The sequence below is a fragment of the Eucyclogobius newberryi genome, unplaced genomic scaffold, assembly GCF_026437365.1.
Source record: "Eucyclogobius newberryi isolate DKJ021-1_F unplaced genomic scaffold, fEucNew1.0.hap1 SCAF_18, whole genome shotgun sequence".
NCBI lineage: Eukaryota > Metazoa > Chordata > Actinopteri > Gobiiformes > Gobiidae > Eucyclogobius > Eucyclogobius newberryi.
The window spans coordinates 14842273-14862018 of NW_027315812.1; the positions used below are offsets into that span (position 1 = coordinate 14842273).

Sequence of the window (19746 nt, forward strand, 5' to 3'; positions counted from 1 at the left end):
GAAAAAAATATATATTATATGATAGATATACTTTTCCTCATACATTGGTGTTACAATAGCACTCTGGCATAAATAGCCACACCCTATTTAAGACAGCTTCTCCTCCATATATAACCATTTGCCTGACGAAGGCTACGGCCCAAAATGTAGCAATGTAAATAAATCAGTGCTGCAAGGAAGACAGTGTGCGAGAGTTTTCTTCTTTTTTAAGTTTGATGAGCTGTGCGCTCTCCTTCTCTTACGCAACTGTTTTTATTTGGATGCACAACGTTTTCCTCATTTTAAAAAGGCCATCCCAAAAAAATGGATGACACAAACTGTGCCGACCATTAAGGACTGGACCGACATCATGGATCTGGACCAAATGGGACTTTTATTTTGGACTTTGTATGCCATAACTTTATTTTTTTCTCTTGGATGCCACACCCTCCTAAATTCTTATTTTCAATTACACTTAATACATTTCTTTCTGATCTTGCCCTGTTGTTATTAGTTGTTTATGTTATTTTGACAAATGAACAAAAAATAAATAAATCATCATTTTGCCCACCACATTTTGACAATTTTGACTTTCCAATAAAACGCACCTGTTCCATGAAGTATTTTGCCCCATGTCCAAATAATATCTTAAAAGTGCCCAATTAGTTTGAAAAGATTGCCCATTATAGTTTCATCAGTTTTTTTTCTTCACAGCTTCCACAACCTCTTACACCGCCTTGGTTTTGCCAATTCTCCGTCACGCCTAAGGACAGTGTCGTGTCAGCCAATTATTGCAGAAGTGTGAAAACAGAGAGGTGTTCACTGAGGTCGCACCATTGAGTCAGTTGCTCTGCGCTGAATTGTGCCTCTGCATTTAATTATGCATGACTTCTCTGTTTGGTACTGCAGCACACTTTATGCTATATCTAATTCATTTAGTGTCTTATAGCGTGGCATATGAAAGTCAACTGCACAGATTCATGTTTCATAGAACAGACTATTTCACTTGTAACCCCAATTAAAACTTTCATTAATTTGATAACGTATTCTCTTATGTGTTATTTATGTATTTTTTTATGTGTTATTTATGTGTTCTTAATGCTAGTCTGCATCCTTACATCAGCGAAGAAAATAAGGTCACGTTTGATTTGGAAGGTTGATGTTGTGTTACTTTTAATGGTGGTTGGCAGCATTTACCGCCACCTACTATAGTTGTACATCTTCTGTCTGTGTTTTACACTAAACCGTGAAAAAAAGGAGAGAAAGACAGAGAGCCTGCCTTGATTTGGAAAGCTAATAAAACATTACTTTTGAGGTTTTCTTATTATCACAGACACAAAGACACATTCAGATTTTTGCCTCCAGAGTTTAAAGCAAGCTGAACAAAAGTAAGTATGTTTAAGTGTGTAAACTGTTTTGTTTATTGTTTTTTGTTTTTTACAATAAATTCATAATAAAATTGAAATTTAGCTTATCTCATTACGATGAGCTTGGACTTTTCTTAATTTATTCCTTTTTCTCTACATACTGATAAAGGGAAATCAAGCTGCTGGACATGTTAACTATATAAAGAAAGCTGTAACCCATTTGATTTTCAGTCAAATCAAACATTCTGGGATGAATAAGGCTTAGTGTGTTAAAAAAAAAACAAGCAAACAAATTACCCTAAAATTAAAAAAAATGTAATAGGACTTCAATAGGGATTCCGCCGTTGTTGTTTTTTTTTTTTTTTTTTTTTTTACTTCATTACAGTCCCTAAAATCTCTTATTTTTTGTCAAATTAGCTTCAGTTTTCAAAGAGGAATTTTCAAGACCCAACACATGTCCAAACTAGTGTCAGACCATCCTCCAGACACCAGCTACACTGCTTTTATAAGTGAGTAAATCAGACATCAGAGGCCAAAATTACAGAGGGTCAGATTCACAAAGAGAGCCAATTATGTGTATGGCAAAGGGTTCAAGAACTTAAAAATGCATTTTGTGGGAGAAAAGAACTGTTACATAAATGCTCCAAATATGCATGATACTCTCAGAATAAACATGTGGTACACTCATACGTGGTCTTTAATCCCGGTGTTTGTACAAAGCAATCTCTGTTTTTTTCTTTGTTTCCTGTCCTGAACATCCTACGTCATCACGCTTCTTACGCTCACACGCGCTACACGGGGCACAGTGCATGCCTACGTCATCACGCACGGTTCCCAAACAATACTCAGGAAAAAAGCCACGTTGACGATTCAGACAGAAGTGTTGTTCACAATTTGAGGCAGAAAAGCCGCCTCAGTAACTATATTGTCAGCGAGCATTAGATTGCATTAGACATGTCTTCGCCACCGAAGGAGAAAGTGGAGATGAAAGGGGGACATCTTCCTGCAGGTTAGTGTTTTTCTCACCTTTGCACTGAACCTAATCTTATTGTAACCCAGCATAACTCTATCTGTAATCCATTAAAACAAGGTGATTATGATGCTTTTTGTAAGGTGGGATATAAACTGATAATGCGTTGAAGTGGTCAAGAATCGCTTAAATTGGTGACTTCCTTATTGTAGCAGCCTCGTAAAATCTGGCCATGTAGCATATTAGCTTCTACTAGCCACTGTCACAGTGTTGCCTTTAATATTAGCTGCACATAGTTTCCATGTGCGGATGTGGGCGAAAGGAAACGTGTACGTGGACCTGTGGGAGCGGAGGGGGTGATGCAGGGCACTGGCTCTGCTGCAGTAATCATTGCACACACACAGATAGGAGCTGATGTCCTGATTGCAGAGAACGATAACATGCACAGCCTGTCATTAGAAGCAGGACTTGCACAAACTGCGTTTCAAAGGGAAAACTCATGGTCAAGGTCACAGTCCTGCTGTGGTTGAGTCTCTTGCTCAATGGCACTGGGACACGACACTGTTGACACTAGGCTCTAATCACCTACTTTGACTTTTTCAACACGTATTTGAAGTTTGGTAGTCTATGTTACAGATGTAATGCACTACACAAACGACACAGTCTCGACCATGTTCTGAGAAGATATTACAAAATTAAACATAGACTTTAGGTTTAATTAGCCTTCATCTATGGGTAGATATTGCCATGAACACACCTGATTAGCCACAAACCAAGTTAGTGAGTATTTTTGAATAATCATTACTTTTATGTTGTGTCTCAGTGAAAGCCGGGGGCATGAGGATAGTGCAGAAGCACCAGGCGACTCCAGCCCCAGAACCTCCTCAGAAGGACGAGGAAGAGGAGGAGTATGAGACCAGCAGCAGGTAAAATACATGTTTTTATTTCTAAATACCACGTCTATTAACAGAGGGGAAAAGTTGGTTCTAAATAGTTAAACATGTTATTCCAACCATAAATGAAAACACACACACAGTTCCCAAACAAAAGCCACGTTGGCGATTCTCCACAAGAGTCCCAACGCAACTTGAGGCAGAAACTCATGTGTGGATGCCTATATTATACTATCAGCATTTGTGTCATGTTTATTTATTAATCATAAATTATATGCATAAACTTCTTTTTTTTAAACTGTAAAAAATAAAACTAATATTCTACACGTTAATCCAGACATATTATTTTGTGATATTTCTTTTAACATTTTGAATTACATGCAAGTCCTGCAAATTTTACCTAATGTTTTTATTCAACATGTTTGGCCTAGAAATGACAGAGATTGTTTCCTGTGGCTGTTGTAAATATCATAATTAGCAGTGCAGCCCATCCACAATGCTGCTTTAGTTTTACGAAGCCTTGAAATGTTGTTGTTGTTGTTGTTGTTGTTGTTGTTGTTGTTTTATGGCGGTTGGCATCCAAGTGTTGCATTACCGCCAGACTTTATTCCTCAGACTTTTCGTAGTCCTCAGACTGTCGTAGTCCGTAAAAGAACTCCTTCCATTGCTTTGGTGTTACAAAGCCCATGAGGTCATGATATGTCTTTGTGACTGGAAGAACAACTTTTAGGAGAGTCTCCCTGGAATAAAGCCGGTTGGTCACTGACACAACAACTATTCTAGTCACAAAGACATATCATGACCTCATGGTCTAAAGCAATGGGAGGAGTACTTTTACGGACTACGACAGAGTCTGAGGACTACGAAACGTCTGAGGAATAAAGTCTGGCGGTAATGCAACACTCGGATGCCAACCGCCATAAAACAACAACAACAACAACAACAACTAGAATAGTTGTTGTTGTTTCAGAGACCAACCGGCTTTGTCTTTCATGTGGCGTTAACTTGGTTCTATATTCTGTCTTTCCTTTGTGACTTAACCGCTAACGAAAAGCTTTTTAACTGTGAGGTCATTCCACCTGAGATGAAGCTAGTTGTTGCATGTTCTGCCCATTATAATCTGTGTCTGCTGGATCTTCATGAAGAGCCCTCATGCTCTGTATGTGTATTGGTACAGGTGTTGCATTCACACAGCGTATCAGCTCATGTGTGCGTGTGTTAATGAGTAGTGACAAATGGGAGCTGACAGCGGCGCACAGAGGCGAGCAAGGTTCAAGAACACTGCCAACTGTCAAGGAATCTTCTGTGCGTGCACTTTATTCAAACAAGCTTACGCAAACACACCTTTTTTTAAATGTGTCTCATAATGCATGCATGTTTTCCCAATGTACCGTCTGCCATTTGGAGCAGAAACGATGTCATGTTTGGTATTGAGAAGATTGGTTTATGTTTGTTAAAACCAGTGCACCAGGCAACTTAACAGGTGAAAGGCCTGCCACGTGGTTGATCTCCGTGTAATGTTTTATGGTTTGGCTTTAAATCGTGCATTTGTTACACTACCGGTGTTTTTATTGGTAAAGAAAGAAAAGGGCACAAATCTGGGGTCTCATTTATAAAGCGTATGGACAAAAACGTCCAAAAACAAACATTTTTGTACAAACGCGCACTTTATAAATGATAGGTTTGGCGCTTAGACCTCAGCGGGGGACGACGAGCGATCTGCAGGAGGGTCGGAGCAGGATATGATTGGAATCTTCCCCCCCAGAGCCTAGAAGCAAAGAAAAATAAACTCTGTAAAGGTGGTGCAGGGTGGAAGAGGGCCAAGTTGAGCGGTGAGATAGCAGAGCAGGAGTCTTCCAGGCTATAGCTTCACAAGGCTAACCCCTGTTATTAGTCGCATTGACAATTGCTAACTGGAATGACAGGTCAAGTTTAGTTATTAGTCTTTATTTCTTCTCATTTTTCTTTTTCAGTTTGCGCTTAAGAGAAATTGCGGCCGCTGAGTAATTGCGGTCCATCAGAGTACTTTCTGTGACTCACACAAAGTCCGTCTGTCCTGTCGGTGTCACGCTGATGGACGTCGAGCAGGTGGCCACTAGGTAGATTTCACATTAGTAGCAGCCGGTGAAGCGTTCTAGTCGGGGTAGCAACTGCCGCACCCAATCTACCAGAGATGGACAGTCGGGGGCCCGGGCCGAGAGCGGAGGAGACGGCTCACCAGGACAGAGGGGGACGTATGGGAACCTCGGAGGCTGCTGTTGTGATGCAAAGATAAGAAAGCAGCAAAGGGGAAAGAGGAGCAGAGTAGTGACCCGGGAAGTATGCGTGACCACTGGCTGACAGGGGGTGTCTGAGGATGCATTAGGAATACAATGAACAGTGGCACGAAGCAGTGTTTCTATCAGAAGGGCTTTAGGTAGATGTACAATACTGTGCAAAGTCTTTTAAGAGCGGTGAACAGGGAAAGGCTTGTCATTGGCTGCGGTTCCATGAGCTTTTGATGTGCTAGTGAACATAATGCTTCAGAATATACAAAATGTCACTAATGTGCCGGCAATAGTCAAATGTAAATATGACTCAAAGATGCTTTAGTTCAGGGGTAAATGTATTTTATTCTATTTTTGCATGTATATGGAACAAGCTTGATACTCGACATACCGATTTTGATGCCACAGTCATGATAAACTAAATATTTAGATGATCAAATGTATTTTCAGGACAAAATAACAATTTTATTTATTTTTACAATTTCTTAAACTATTCAGGACACGTTTTGCCATATTTGAGTATGGAGCTTTTTGTTTTGTTTTTTTAACATTGCATACAGTTTTAGTATTGATGGTTTGGGTTTTGATATTTTTGATACTGGTTTTACAAAATATGTGGGAGTTGGTCCGTTTCGCTCCTGTTTAATTCTCATTTTTTAAAAGTCCTTCAAAGCCATTCATGATAACAATGTCACCTTCAAGTCTACTTCGAGGCTGTTCGCTTGCTTTGTCACGTTTTCTCCTTCACATTCAGCCAAGACATGGATGCCTTCCAAAAAGCTGCTGCTGCTGCTGCTGCTGCTGCTGCTGTGTCCACTTGATCGAACCCTGGACACGGCGAGTGCATTTGCTTGTGCTGAAGTGAGCACTGGGCACAGTTAGTGATTAAAAGTCAAGGGGAGAGAAGAGCGGGGAAAGAGGACAAAAAGCATCCATTATTTTTATCTTCAGCACAAAAAATATTAATTGCAAGAAAGGCCAGTACGCTTTAAGATCAGATTTATTTTTCATTAGTTTGGCGTAATTTCACTTGCTTTTAGTGTAAAATTAATGATACTTACTTTAAAAAAATAAAAAAAAATAGGCGAAAATATTCACAATTATGAATTATAGCAGTAATATGATGATGTTATATTGCAGGTTTTCTAATATCGTGCAGGCAACAGGCATCAGTTTCTATAGCAACCAGCACCTCGCCTACGGCACAAACTTCCTGCTCTGGTGAAGCTGAGAGAGGGAAATATGGGTGGGGTGGCAGCCGTAGTTTAGATGACTTGTGACTGGAAGGATAAAAAGAGTGAATTATAGATTTTTAAGTAACACACATGTTAAGATTTGAGTTATTTAGGTGATGTCGCTGATTTGCCATATGCAGTTCAGAACCACTTGTCTTCCACCTTTTGCGTTTCTTCCAACTATTCTTTCATAGAGAACAAAGGAAGAAAGTCAAGACTGGAAATTCCTTAAAGCTCTCTACTGCCCCCCACAGGTTAACACCGTCAATGAAGGCATCCTCTGGCATCAACCAAAGCGCGTCAGAAAGCTTTTGTCTGATTTGCTCTGGCTCCTTCAGTTCTCTACGTCCCACTTGACTCTCGGTTTACACTGAACACGGGTATCTCACGACTCATGTGTACGTTATAGGAGATGAAAAGAAATCTTGCTTATCCCTGAAAATAAATGATTTTCTGCTCATCAGGCGTGACTAAAAACCCACTTCATCTAATCTCTATAGTAAAAGGTGCACAATGTAACTTTTCTGGAGGAAGGAACGACTTGTCCCCTTAAAGATGTTTGTCTTTCTGTTGTCCTGCGCATATATTTAGGCCCCTTTCCCCTGGTCCCATTAATTTAGAGATGATCTAATCTTTCTCTGTTTGATATAGAAATCATAATATGGTGTTTTTGCAGTTATTTCAGCTTAAATTTCCCATGTCCCACCACATTCAGCAACTCTTTTTTTCTACAATTTCAGGTGGTCACCCTACTTGAAGATGATATTGTTTTGCTCAGAATATCCCACAATATGGCATTAAACTTGTCTTTCTTGCATTTATTCAATTGGAGGTGTTTTTGAGCAATGAAAAAGCCTCGAATTGAATCATTTGATTGAAAAAACATGGATTCTTACTGCGTGATCTGCTTGTGTTCGTGAAGATGGATACATTTTAATGCCATACCGTGGAACATGCCTGGCAAAGCAACATCTCCAAGGAGAGAAGCAGCTGGCGGAATCTCAGAAAACGTTGTGCACTTTTAAATAGTAACGAGTCAAATTTGGCATTGTTGAATTGTAAGGTGATGTTTTTTTTCCATGTTTCTATCTGATTTACCCACTCAATTATGTCATAGTTGTAGTGCATGTTGAGTTTATTTTGGTTTGTATTTTTAGATTTAGAGTTTTGGTGGTAATACAGTATAAAACAATAGAGATGTCGTGCGATAACGCAGCAGGAGTCGAAAACATGACTTAACACCTGCACTTCATGTTGACAACCCCAAATCATCAGACTAATGCGCGTTTATTATTGTGCAAAGTCGTATTCTATTATTGCAACGTTTATTACTGAAAGATGATTTGTTTTTGCATGTGTAATTTGAGGTTTTCTGTCACTTTTCTGGTGGAAGGTTCTGCTATTGCTTTGCCTGGAATGTTCCACAGTATTGCATTATCTTTGTGCCCCTTCAATGAGCCAAACAACCCCATCCAATCAGCCCATAAGTTGTCCAAAATATCAAAATGTACATTTAACTGCAATATTTCGAGATTGGTTTCTGACTAGTCGGCTATTGGTTGCCTAGGTAGAGGTTTGCCAGATGTCGTTCTATCCAAAGTATGATTAAATTAGCCATGATTAAAAGTTTTTCCTGCTCCGTAAACTGTTATAAACTGTAGCAGATGTTTTGTATCATTTATAATCCGCTTCAATCATTGAATTTGTGCCGTTTCCACTCACAGCACCGGCCCCGCCTCTTCACTGCAGTTGTACACGCCGTTAATGGTCGGCGTTATAAGTCGGACATGCTCGCCGCTCTATAGCTAATGACTTTGAGTGGAGTTTTAAAGGTGGCTACAACAACTGTACGCTCAGTGCCCGAGGTGACGCTGCCATGAAATTAGATGCCGCTCGTTTGTCATGTCAAGGTCGGTGCTTACCTCAGGTCGCACATTCCTCCGCCTCTTAGCTTTTCTTGGTCTTATGACATTCTGCCCGTGCTGCTTTTGTCTGAGCGCGCTTCGGGACAGCTCGAAGGGCAGGCTGTATCCACACACAAAAATGCCTCAATATTTTTCGGATTGTCCCTTCGATAATAACCAGATCATAGTTTTGCAACCCATCGGAAATGTCTGTAGACGATTTTGAGGTTGTAGTATCTCGTAAAAGAAGAATATTACCTATACAGTTCTAAACGATGAACTCAAGACAAAACTGTCCTTATCTTGTAAACAATAGGATCCCTCCACCCGTTGTCTCTGTCCTCTTCTTGTACTGTATACTGGCCATGCTGACGCTAAGGCTACCATAGCATTTTCCGAGGATGAATGGGGCCAATTTAAGCTACTGGCAGGTCCATCCGGCGTGTACGAGCTCCTCCGCAGAGTTTAGGCACATGTGGATTTTGTGTTTTGACATCGTTAGGTGCGTTTTGCCAGTGTAAAAGCAACAAATTACACACGCAACGCTGCAAGGTGAATGTATTTCTCCGACTAACGCTATGTCCCTACTTCTTATGTATTTCTCTGACTAACGCTATGTCCCTTCTCCCTCTTTTCAGCCCACCAAAGCCTCCAGTTATCGTGTCTGGAGTGGTTACAAAGGTATGCACAGTCACAAGGAACACACTGCTGCAGAACTAGAGGCCGATGAGAGCACGTGACAATTAGCCCTTTGACAGAGTGTTTGATGATTTATCTATATACATTTAATATGTCATTTACGATTGCTTACTGAAGTGTCGACAAATACAGCCATCGTCTAATGGTAATTGGAGCGTTCATTGTGCTAAGATATGCACTATTCAAACAGGACCTCCGATTAAAGCGGTCGGTAAATCAACAGAACTAGACAGATTCGAGCATAAATATAGTATGTTTTTGAGTCTTTAATTTTAATATAGCAACATGTTAACCGCGATTTCATCACCGAGCCCTTCATAATTATTCACTGTTCTAAAAGCTGTTAAATTAGCTTAGCGCTCAGATAGAAACTCAGGAAAAGGTTGCTGTCAATCTTTTTATCTTCACTGACAGGTGGAGGACAGGCTGTGGTTTTTCGAAAAGAAGTGAAGGGATGCAATTTTGGTTGTTGTTGTGGTGTTTTAAGGGCTGAAAGTAAAAGGTTTAAGTAACCTTGACCTGGCTCTGCAGAAAGTGGGTCAACATCTGTGAATAGTCGTGTTTGTTCACCTCGTCCTCTCAGATGCAGCGTGAACGTGAACATACAGCGTGCCCTTGATTTCCTGGATCCTTCTGCTCAAAGCTTTATTTTTGTGGAAGATTACCCTGATATCAGCGAGGTGCCAGGCATCCCATTTATCCCAGATTCGAGCCGTCTCCTCACCACCTATCAGCGCCATCAGACCCAGAGGCACTGCATAAAGCCCCTGAACAGGCTTTTAGGAGCTGAGTGAAACACTTCTCCTGTGTGAGCACTTTACACTCAAGCTGGCTTTTATATTGAATGTACTACTACCAAAAAAAGAGAAAAGGCAGATTCATTTTGTATGAACTTGTTATTTCTTAATTCTTTGTATGAACTCTGGCAATTTTCTTGTCAATTTTGAGATAAAAATGGCTTTTTGAGGGAATTATTTTACAGTAGTGTGATCAACTCTCACTAAACACCATGACTAGAGTATATATTAGCTTGTATTATTAACATGTTTTAACAGTTTATAAAAACAAAACAAGCTGCTTTAGTTTATACGTTTAGTCTTTATCATTTTGTTTCTTCGGATTTGTTTTTATTTGTTTTACGTCAGAATTATATGAGATTAAAGGCAGTGAATTTGAGCTCACATCAAAGTGACAGTGATACTGATACTTTTTGCACAGTGGGAGGAATAGAAAGCACCCATATGCATAGGCCGAGGATTACATTAAATCAACAAGGGGGGGGGGGGCTTTTCACAGATTAAGTCAGTTGTGTAACTTTCATTCACGTAAATGTCTGGAAGTAGAAATATAAAGACCATGCTGAGAGAGACCAGATGAGCTATATATGAGCACAGCTGGAGAGATGCATCTACCATGAGGAAACCACAATACAAAAAATATTTTTGAATGAATGTGTAAAGCTAAATAGCAAAGACTCTGTTGCTAATGGAGTAATCTTTAATGAAAAAGTAAACGCTGAAAGCTAAACTTGGCAAACGTACTGCTGTGAGCCAGTAATTAAAATTCACAAATACTTTTTTTATTGGTTCGTGAATTGCTTTTATCCGATTAGGAGCTCGGCTGTTTATGAACATAGTATTTCTTGGAAAGGCAGATTGCGTAACAGATTACTCTTCATGCACTTTAGGGATTTTCATATTGTTGGGCTTTCAAATTAGGTCACGAGACTCACATGATGTTTGCTTCCTGCAGCCGTATTGATTTTGCACATGCAGTGGAAGGTATTGTAGATTATTTAAAACTATTAAGTGGAAGAGATGGATCATACATCCGCCATATCAAACAACTGAAATATATGATCTATTTAATATTCAGTAGCTGTTCAAAAATTCATTACAGGGAGCTACTTTTGAAACTCGTTATTCTTATGCGTGTACTACGATACAAATAAGATGTAATTAATATTATGTGATGGTGATAAGCCTTGTGGGTTTTGTCAGGAAGGGTGGGAAAGGTTATTACAAATTATTTTTGCAATCACTGGGCACTAGGAGGCAGAGGATTTGACTCAGAAAAGGAAGCGCTACAAGGACTTATGTTGTTGTGAAATAGTTATAGGGTGGAGAACAGTAGAGCGGTCAGATCATTTAAAAAAGAGCACCATTGTACTAAAAAAGCAATTGTGTATCATATCCAAAGAATACAACCCGGTGGACCCAAAGTGGTTTTAAAGTTGCTATAACTTTGGGTTAGCCCGTAGCTCCAATCCGTGTCCGTGCCAGTCCCCGCTAATGCATTTCCTCTCTGTTCAGGGAGATAAGGACTTCACACCTGCAGCAGCCCAGGTGGCCCACCAGAAGCCCCTGCCGGGAGTCCCCAAGCTGCCCCCCGCGCAGCACATCAACCAGCACATCAACCAGCCCCGCAAGTGAACCCTTACCCCCCGGGACCAGCTGCCGCGGCTACGCTAACGACTCCACCAGCCGGCCTTTCGCTAACCAAACACACAAGTGATGAAGACGTTCCCCCACCAGCTTCAAACCTCCGCACATTTATCAGAATCCTTTTTGCTTGATGATGTAATCTAAGTATCTTAATGCCTGTACGGTCACTCTTTTAGAAGTCGGTTTACACAGTGCTGCCAGGTGTTGCACTATTTACACTCTGCACCTTTTGTGTCCTTGAGAGTTGTCTAAATGTCTTAATGTGCTTTACATAGACGATGGAGGATAATTGTAGTAACACATTTAATCTGATTTGAATCTGATCGGGGACTTTGAATCTGAATGCGTGCATTTACCAATACCACAATACAACAATCAGCAGAATACATGTCATCAAATCCCTCGCAACCAATGACCTCAAAGCATGTGCCCAAATGATGCTAAATGGCCAATCACAATGCTTGAGCCAATGATAGGCTAGTTTTTTAAAAGTTCAGCATGAACCACAGAAATTAGTTAAGCCGATTTGATTGCTGAAATGGTTGTAGTAATGACAACGTTGACAAGCATGTCATGTGACCAAACATTTTCACCAACAACAGAAAAAATCAATGTAGTGATGAAAATAGTGAATATTTTAAAGTATTTTTCCTTCCCAAATAGTAAAAATGGGCCAGCTAACTCCCATTAACAAGATGACTATATAATCCTGGCTTTTGGCATGTGTTTGGGCTACATTTGCAGTCTATCTTATGCCTCAATTATTACAGAGCTTGCCTCTTTATCCAATCACAGAAGGACGTTGCTCATTTTCTTTACAGATATTGCATTCCATTAAAAAAGTATTACTAAGATGTCAGTTAAGTGGCAGCTCAACATTGAAGTAGAAACACATTTTTTTGGCAAGTCACATTCATCTAAATAGGATTGTTTGTTTTTGCAATAACACAAATTTACATACAAACACCATATTCTTTTCTCACCTGAATCCTGTACTGTTGTGTTTCACTTGTTCATACACTAATGATCAGGTTGTGGAAGAAAAAGAATATATACAGTATATATAATATTGCCAAGAAAGAATAATTTCCAATGTTAATTTAAGTTTTAAAAGCTTTATTTTTGTTCTTGCTTATTCTTTTGCTTGAGAAAAAATTTCAAATTGTACAAATCTAGTTTGTGAGTGGTATTAGGTGTGGTTGTCTTAGTTAAATAAAGATATTGACTACCATGAGTATCTTACTTCATGTTGATCTTACAGTAACAGAACCCCGACACAGTTTAATTCACTACCTAACACTAACATGTAATAAGTAATAGTACAAGCACACAAGCGATCTTAACACGTATAAGTACCTGTACAAGTATAGACGGCTGAGGAAACATCCAAGAAAACAGAATTGAAACGCAGCTCAAAAAGTAAACTGTATTTGTACTCCTATTTACCTTTTTTTCATTTTAACACCGCACATAATATGACAAGTTGAAATAGAAATAAAAAGCCAGTACATGTCCCTGATAGGTCACGCCTTGTAACTCTTGAACACTATATTTGAGCGTCCCGTGGAGAGTTAGCCCTGCTCTGAGGGATTTGGGCTCAGGAGGTGTTTTCAAATGGAACGCACACTTTTTCCGGGGCTCCGTGTGCCGTTTTCCTGCCTTCACAAACACACACAGACAACCGTGAGCCAGGCGCTAGTGCATGTAATCCATCTTTACACAGGCATCTGCAGCCAGGTGTTCTGTCAGCTCCTGTTAGGCCAATAAAACCGGTCAAACCATAGCCAAAGTCACCGCTGGAGATGTGTAGAGCAGGCGAGACATCAATTTATCTGTCTTTACTTTGATTCCTCTCTTTAGCTTATAAGAGGGACTTTTAAATGCCATATTATCCTGCCCTATGGCCCTCAATGCTGCCTTGCACCACTGTAAATACTGTTTACGCTCCCAAGTTGCCCTGAGAAACTGGTGAGGTCATGTTTGTTGTAACAATACTTTAGCTTGTTGACCTTACTGGCTTTTGTGTAGGATTTATTTGGAGTTTGATACTGTATCGTGGAAACTTGAGCTCCTCCTTGAGCCGACACCTTAACGTGGTGGAGGGGTTTGAGTGCCCGAATGATCCCGGGAGCTATGTTGTCGGGGGCTTCATGCCCCTGGTAGGGTCTCCCAAGGCAAACAGGTCCTAGGTGACGGGTCAGACAAAGATCGGTTCAGAAGCCTCTTATGACGACGACACAATCAAGGCAGTTCACGTCGCCCGGATCGGCGTCACCGGGGCCCCATCCTGGAGCCAGGCCTGGGATGGGTGCTCCATGGCGAGCGCCTGGTGGCCGGGTCTTACCCCACGGGGCCCGGCCGGGCACAGCCCGAAAGAGCGACGTGGGGCCGCCCTCCCGTGGGCCCACCACCCGCAGGAGGATCCATAGGGGGCCGGTGCAGAGAGATCTGGGCGGCAGTCGACGGCAGGGGCCTCGGCGACCAGATCTCCGGACACAGAGACTAACTCTGGGGACATGGAATGTCACCTCGCTGGGGGGGAAAGAGCCTGAGCTTGTGCGGGAGGTTGAGCGATACCGACTAGATATAGTCGGCCTCACCTCCACGCACAGTTTGGGCTCTGGAACCCATCTCCTCGAGAGGGGCTGGACGCTCCACTTCTCTGGTGTTGCCCGCGGGGAGAGGCGGCGGGCTGGTGTGGGCTTGCTGATAGCCCCTCAGCTCAGCCGCCACGTGTTGGAGTTTACCCCGGTGAACGAGAGGGTCGCGTCCCTCCGCCTTCGGGTGGGGGACAGGTCTCTCACTGTTGTGGCGGCCTACGGGCCGAACAGCAGTGCAGAGTACCCGGCCTTCTTGGAGTCCTTGGGAGGGGTACTGGACAGTGCACCGACCGGGGACTCCGTTGTTCTACTGGGGGACTTCAACGCCCACGTGGGCAATGACAGTGACACCTGGAGAGGGGTGATCGGGAAGAACGGCTTCCCCGATCTGAACCCGAGCGGTGTTCAGTTATTGGACTTCTGTGCTAGCCACGGATTGTCCATAACGAACACCATGTTCAAGCACAAGGGTGTCCATCAGTGCACGTGGCACCAGGACACCCTAGGCCGGAGGTCAATGATCGACTTAGTTGTCGTGTCATCAGACCTCCGGCCGCGTGTCTTGGACACTCGGGTGAAGAGAGGGGCAGAGTTGTCAACCGATCACCACCTGGTGGTGAGTTGGATCCGCTGGCGGAGGAGGAAGCCGGACAGACTTGGCAGACCCAAGCGCATTGTGAGGGTCTGTTGGGAACGTCTAGTGGAGCCCTCTGTCAGTAGGGTATTCAACTCGCACCTCCGGGAGAGCTTCTCCCATGTCCCGGGGGAGGCTGGGGACATTGAGTCCGAGTGGACCATGTTCTCCGCCTCCATTGTTGATGCAGCTGCTCGGAGCTGTGGTCGCAAGGTCTCCGGTGCCTGTCGTGGCGGCAACCCCCGAACCCGGTGGTGGACACCGGAAGTAAGGGATGCCGTCAGACTAAAGAAGGAGGCCTATCAGGCCACTCTGGCTTGTAGGTCTCCGGAGGTCATCGACGGGTATCGGCAGGCCAAGCGAGCCGCGGCTCGTGCTGTCGCAGAGGCAAAAACCCGGGCCTGGGAGGAGTTCGGGGAGGCCATGGAGGAGGACTATCGGTCGGCACCAAAGAAATTCTGGCAAACCGTCCGGCGCCTCAGGAAGGGGAAGCAGTGTCTCACAAACACCGTTTACGGTGCGGGTGGAGGCCTGCTGACCTCGACTGGGGATGTCGTCGGACGGTGGAAGGAATACTTTGAGGATCTCCTTAATCCCTCAGTCACGTCTTCTGAAGAGGAAGTAGAGACCGGGGACTCGGAGGCTGGCTCATCCATCACCCAAGCTGAAGTCACTGAGGTTGTCCGCAAACTCCTCGGTGGCAGGGCTCCGGGGGTGGATGAGATCCGCCCTGAGTACCTAAAGTATCTGGATGTTGTAGGACTGTCTTGGTTGACACGTCTCTGCAACATCGCGTGGCGTTCGGGGACCGTGCCTCTGGACTGGCAGACCGGGGTGGTGGTCCCTCTGTTCAAGAAGGGGGACCGGAGGGTGTGTTCCAACTACAGAGGGATCACACTCCTCAGCCTCCCGGGTAAGGTCTATTCCAAGGTACTGGAGAGGAGAATCCGACCGATAGTCGAACCTCGGATTCAGGAGGAGCAGAGTGGTTTTCGTCCCGGTCGTGGAACACTGGACCAGCTCTATACCCTCCATCGGGTGCTCGAGGGTTCATGGGAGTTTGCCCAACCAGTCCACATGTGCTTTGTGGATCTGGAGAAGGCTTTTGACCGTGTCCCTCGGGGTGTCCTTTGGGGGGTGCTCCGGGAGTACGGGGTCCGGGGCCCTTTGCTCAGGGCTGTCCGGTCCCTGTATGACCGGAGCAGGAGCTGTGTTCGCATTGCCGGCAGTAAGTCAGACCTGTTCCCAGTGCATGTTGGACTCCGCCAGGGCTGCCCTGTGTCACCGGTTCTGTTCATAATTTTTATGGACAGAATTTCTAGGCGCAGTCAGGGGTCGGAGGGTGTCCGGTTTGGGGACCACAGGATCTCATCTCTGCTGTTTGCAGACGATGTTGTCCTGATGGCTCCATCAAACCCGGACATGCAACATGCACTGGGACGGTTTCCAGCCGAGTGTGAAGCGGCTGGGATGAGAATCAGCACCTCCAAATCCGAGGCCATGGTTCTCGACCGGAAAAAGGTGGCTTGCCCTCTCCAGGTGGGTGGGGTGTCCTTGCCCCAAGTGGAGGAGTTCAAGTATCTCGGGGTCTTGTTCACGAGTGAGGGAAGGATGGAGCGTGAGATCGACAGGCGGATCGATGCAGCGGCTGCAGTGATGCAGTCGCTGCATCGGACCGTTGTGGTAAAGAGGGAGCTGAGCCGAAAGGCAAAGCTCTCTATTTACCGGTCGGTCTACGTTCCTACCCTCACCTATGGTCATGAGCTTTGGGTAGTGACCGAAAGAACAAGATCGCGGATACAAGCGGTCGAAATGAGTTTCCTCCGCCGGGTGGCTGGGCGCTCCCTTAGAGATAAGGTGAGGAGCTCGGCCACACGGGGGGAGCTCGGAGTAGAGCCGCTGCTCCTCCACGTCGAGAGGAGCCAGCTGAGGTGGCTCGGGCATCTGTTCCGGATGCCTCCTGGGCGCCTCCCTCGGGAGGTGTTTCAGGCATGTCCCACCGGGAAGAGGCCCCGGGGAAGACCCAGGACACGCTGGAGAGACTATGTCTCTCGGCTGGCCTGGGAACGCCTCGGGATCCCCCCGGAGGAGTTAGAGGAAGTGTCTGGGGAGAAGGAAGTCTGGGAGTCCCTGCTCAGACTGCTGCCCCCGCGACCCGGCCCCGGATAAAGCGGCAGAAGATGGATGGATGGATGGAAACTTGAGATGAATGCAAAGTGCTGCCCGATGAGGAACTATTTTTAGATATGCAAAATTGTACCTATTTGCACACACACACACACAAACACAAAGTCAGTCCAGATCATAGTACACATTTTGCATTTTGCAATCCTTGTCAAATATAATAAATGTCCATTTTACAGTTTAGAGCACTTTACCTGGATGTCAGTCACATTTCAGGCACTTAATTATATTAGCCCTGAGTATACAGGGCCAGCTGCTTGCCATGTGGTGTGCAGAAAATTAAGACTGGTTTCAGCTGGTTCTGTGCAAAGGAGCAACTACTGTATAAAGAGCGAGTATTGACATGAAAACTGGGTAGAATCTAGATTTCAGGGACACGACCTCTGTTTGTTTGTTTAGTTGCACACACACACAGTGACAAAGTTAGTGTGACACCGACTGCCATGACCTGCTAAGGTTTAATATTCAAGCCAGAGCATCAAATTTCCCAAGTACTGATTAGTTGCCATCCAGTGTTTTTGATGGTCCCACTGAAAAGCAGACCCACATATGAAGTGAAGACATATTCATATTGTCCCTTATTACAACAACAGAGTTATCTGAGGGTGAAGTGGCTATGGATTTGTGTTCAAATAAATTCTAACCTTTTCATTTGACAAATGAAGGTTCTCATGCACTCATGATGCTCAGTCTATTCATGGGTTTCTATTAAAACGATAAACGGTCGGTGTGGCGTAAACATTATTTTCAGGCTTTTTGTTTGAAGGAGAAAATATTAGTTAATTACATTTACATGTCATAACAACTTTATTTCTAGATTTTAACAAGTTCAGTTTAACGTTTTTCTTTTCTTTTTTAATTTGTTGAAAACATTAAATTAAACATGGAATTTCTGATAGTAAAATATATGAACTGTTATAACACCCACCAGCAGAGGGCCTCATGGCTGATTCCCTTCTGCACTGGTGTTATAAAGAGGTCAGTGTAAATCCCAAATAATTCCCAACAGAGATGACATAATAGCCCCAGTACTATCAGTAAATAGTGTCCTGTGTGAATTGATACTTTGAGTCTATCTGGAGGATTTGGCTTTGGGGAGAGGAAGAGGAGGAGAAGAGAGAGGGGAAATCGCTGAGCAAGCAAGAGGCGCATAATCTCGGGTTACAATCTGAGCCAACAGATGTTTCAACTACAAGCATGACCTAAATATGAACTGATCTGTCCAGGCCTCTCTGTCCCTGACCACTCAAATGTTCCATGCAGAGGGACTGCACTGTGACAAAATGCTATGGTCACTGAACATTGAAGCTGTAGTAGACTACCACACTATTGATGGTGAATATAAAATAACTGATGCTAAATATTTCTAAAGTAGAACTATGTCGGTACACAGCAAAATGTAATTACAATATTACCTCAAAATCAGGTTTACAATCAAAAGCTTTACGGAAAATGTATGTATATTGCTCATTTGTCTGAATAAGAAAATGTTACATACTGGGCCTAAAACTACTTAAAGGAGATATATTATGCTTTTTTCCAGGTGCATAGTATTGAACTATAACATAAGTAGATTACATTTTGTACATTGTAAACCTCAATATTGATCAAAAACAGCTGGTGTTAGAAACAGGTCCTGACTTCCTGTTCAAAACTGCAGAACTGAAAATCTCCGCTTCATAGTGAGATTTCACTGTAACAAGAAGGGGATTTCCGTCTACATGTTTTGATGAAAAGTGGCTACGTGACATCTTCAAACATGGAGTCAAAATAATTTCAAGTAATCCCAACAAAATACAGGGATGTGAGTGGGGCTAGGGGGTAGGTGGAAACAGGAATTTTCTGAGCACTCGAGCCTCAGTTGCAGGACAATACAGGATTATTCACACATGCATGAATCAATCAAAATACAAGTTTGAGTGAAATAAAGATGGGAAAATACTGTTGTGACAAGGTTCTTTTATGTTGATTTTGCATAATATAGCCCTTTTAAAAAGAAGACAGGGTGTCTTTTTAAAATAACTGTTTCTTTTTTGTGTAGAATGAATGCTCCAGACCATGCTCCCCCCAAAATGTGACTAATACACAAGTAAAAGTACAGTGATTATAGCCTGCTTTTCTCTGTGACGTCTATGCATTTCTTTGCTGTGAAAGGACATTTTTTAGACCAATCACTTCAGTGTCAACCATGTTAATCCTGCATCTACTCTGAGCCCTGTTCAGTCCTCTCTTGTTGCATTCAAATGGCTTCCCCTCAGCAGTGTCTATGGAGATTGCCACTCTGAAGTCAATGAAGTTAATTTAAAGAAACGATTTGGTACGTCCATGCGCCTCAAACCCTTTACCAACTCATCACCGTGTATATTAGACACACACTCCCGGATAGCACTTGAGCTGCTATGGTTACGAGGAGTTAGGAGCGTGAAATTGTGCACTCAAAAATCTCAATGATGTTGTAGCGCTGGCTTTTCCTGTGATGGACTGTATTCACCCTCCTCTGAAACACCATTACTTTCCCTGTTCTAATGTTTAAACAGGGGAATGACCTCTTGCACTTTAATAGGCTCTCT

At 43.3% G+C, this 19746-nt stretch overlaps 1 protein-coding gene across 1 annotated transcript; it reads left to right on the top strand.

Moving 5' to 3' along the window:
* The first annotated feature begins 2168 nt into the window (after positions 1-2168).
* On the top strand, positions 2169-12992 carry dap (death-associated protein). Its single transcript, XM_072450619.1, has 4 exons — positions 2169-2355; positions 3140-3242; positions 9254-9296; positions 11627-12992. The coding sequence occupies exons 1-4, from the start codon at positions 2301-2303 to the stop codon at positions 11744-11746; spliced, it is 321 nt and encodes a 106-aa protein (XP_072306720.1). The 5' UTR covers positions 2169-2300; the 3' UTR covers positions 11747-12992.
* Positions 12993-19746: the final 6754 nt, after the last annotated feature.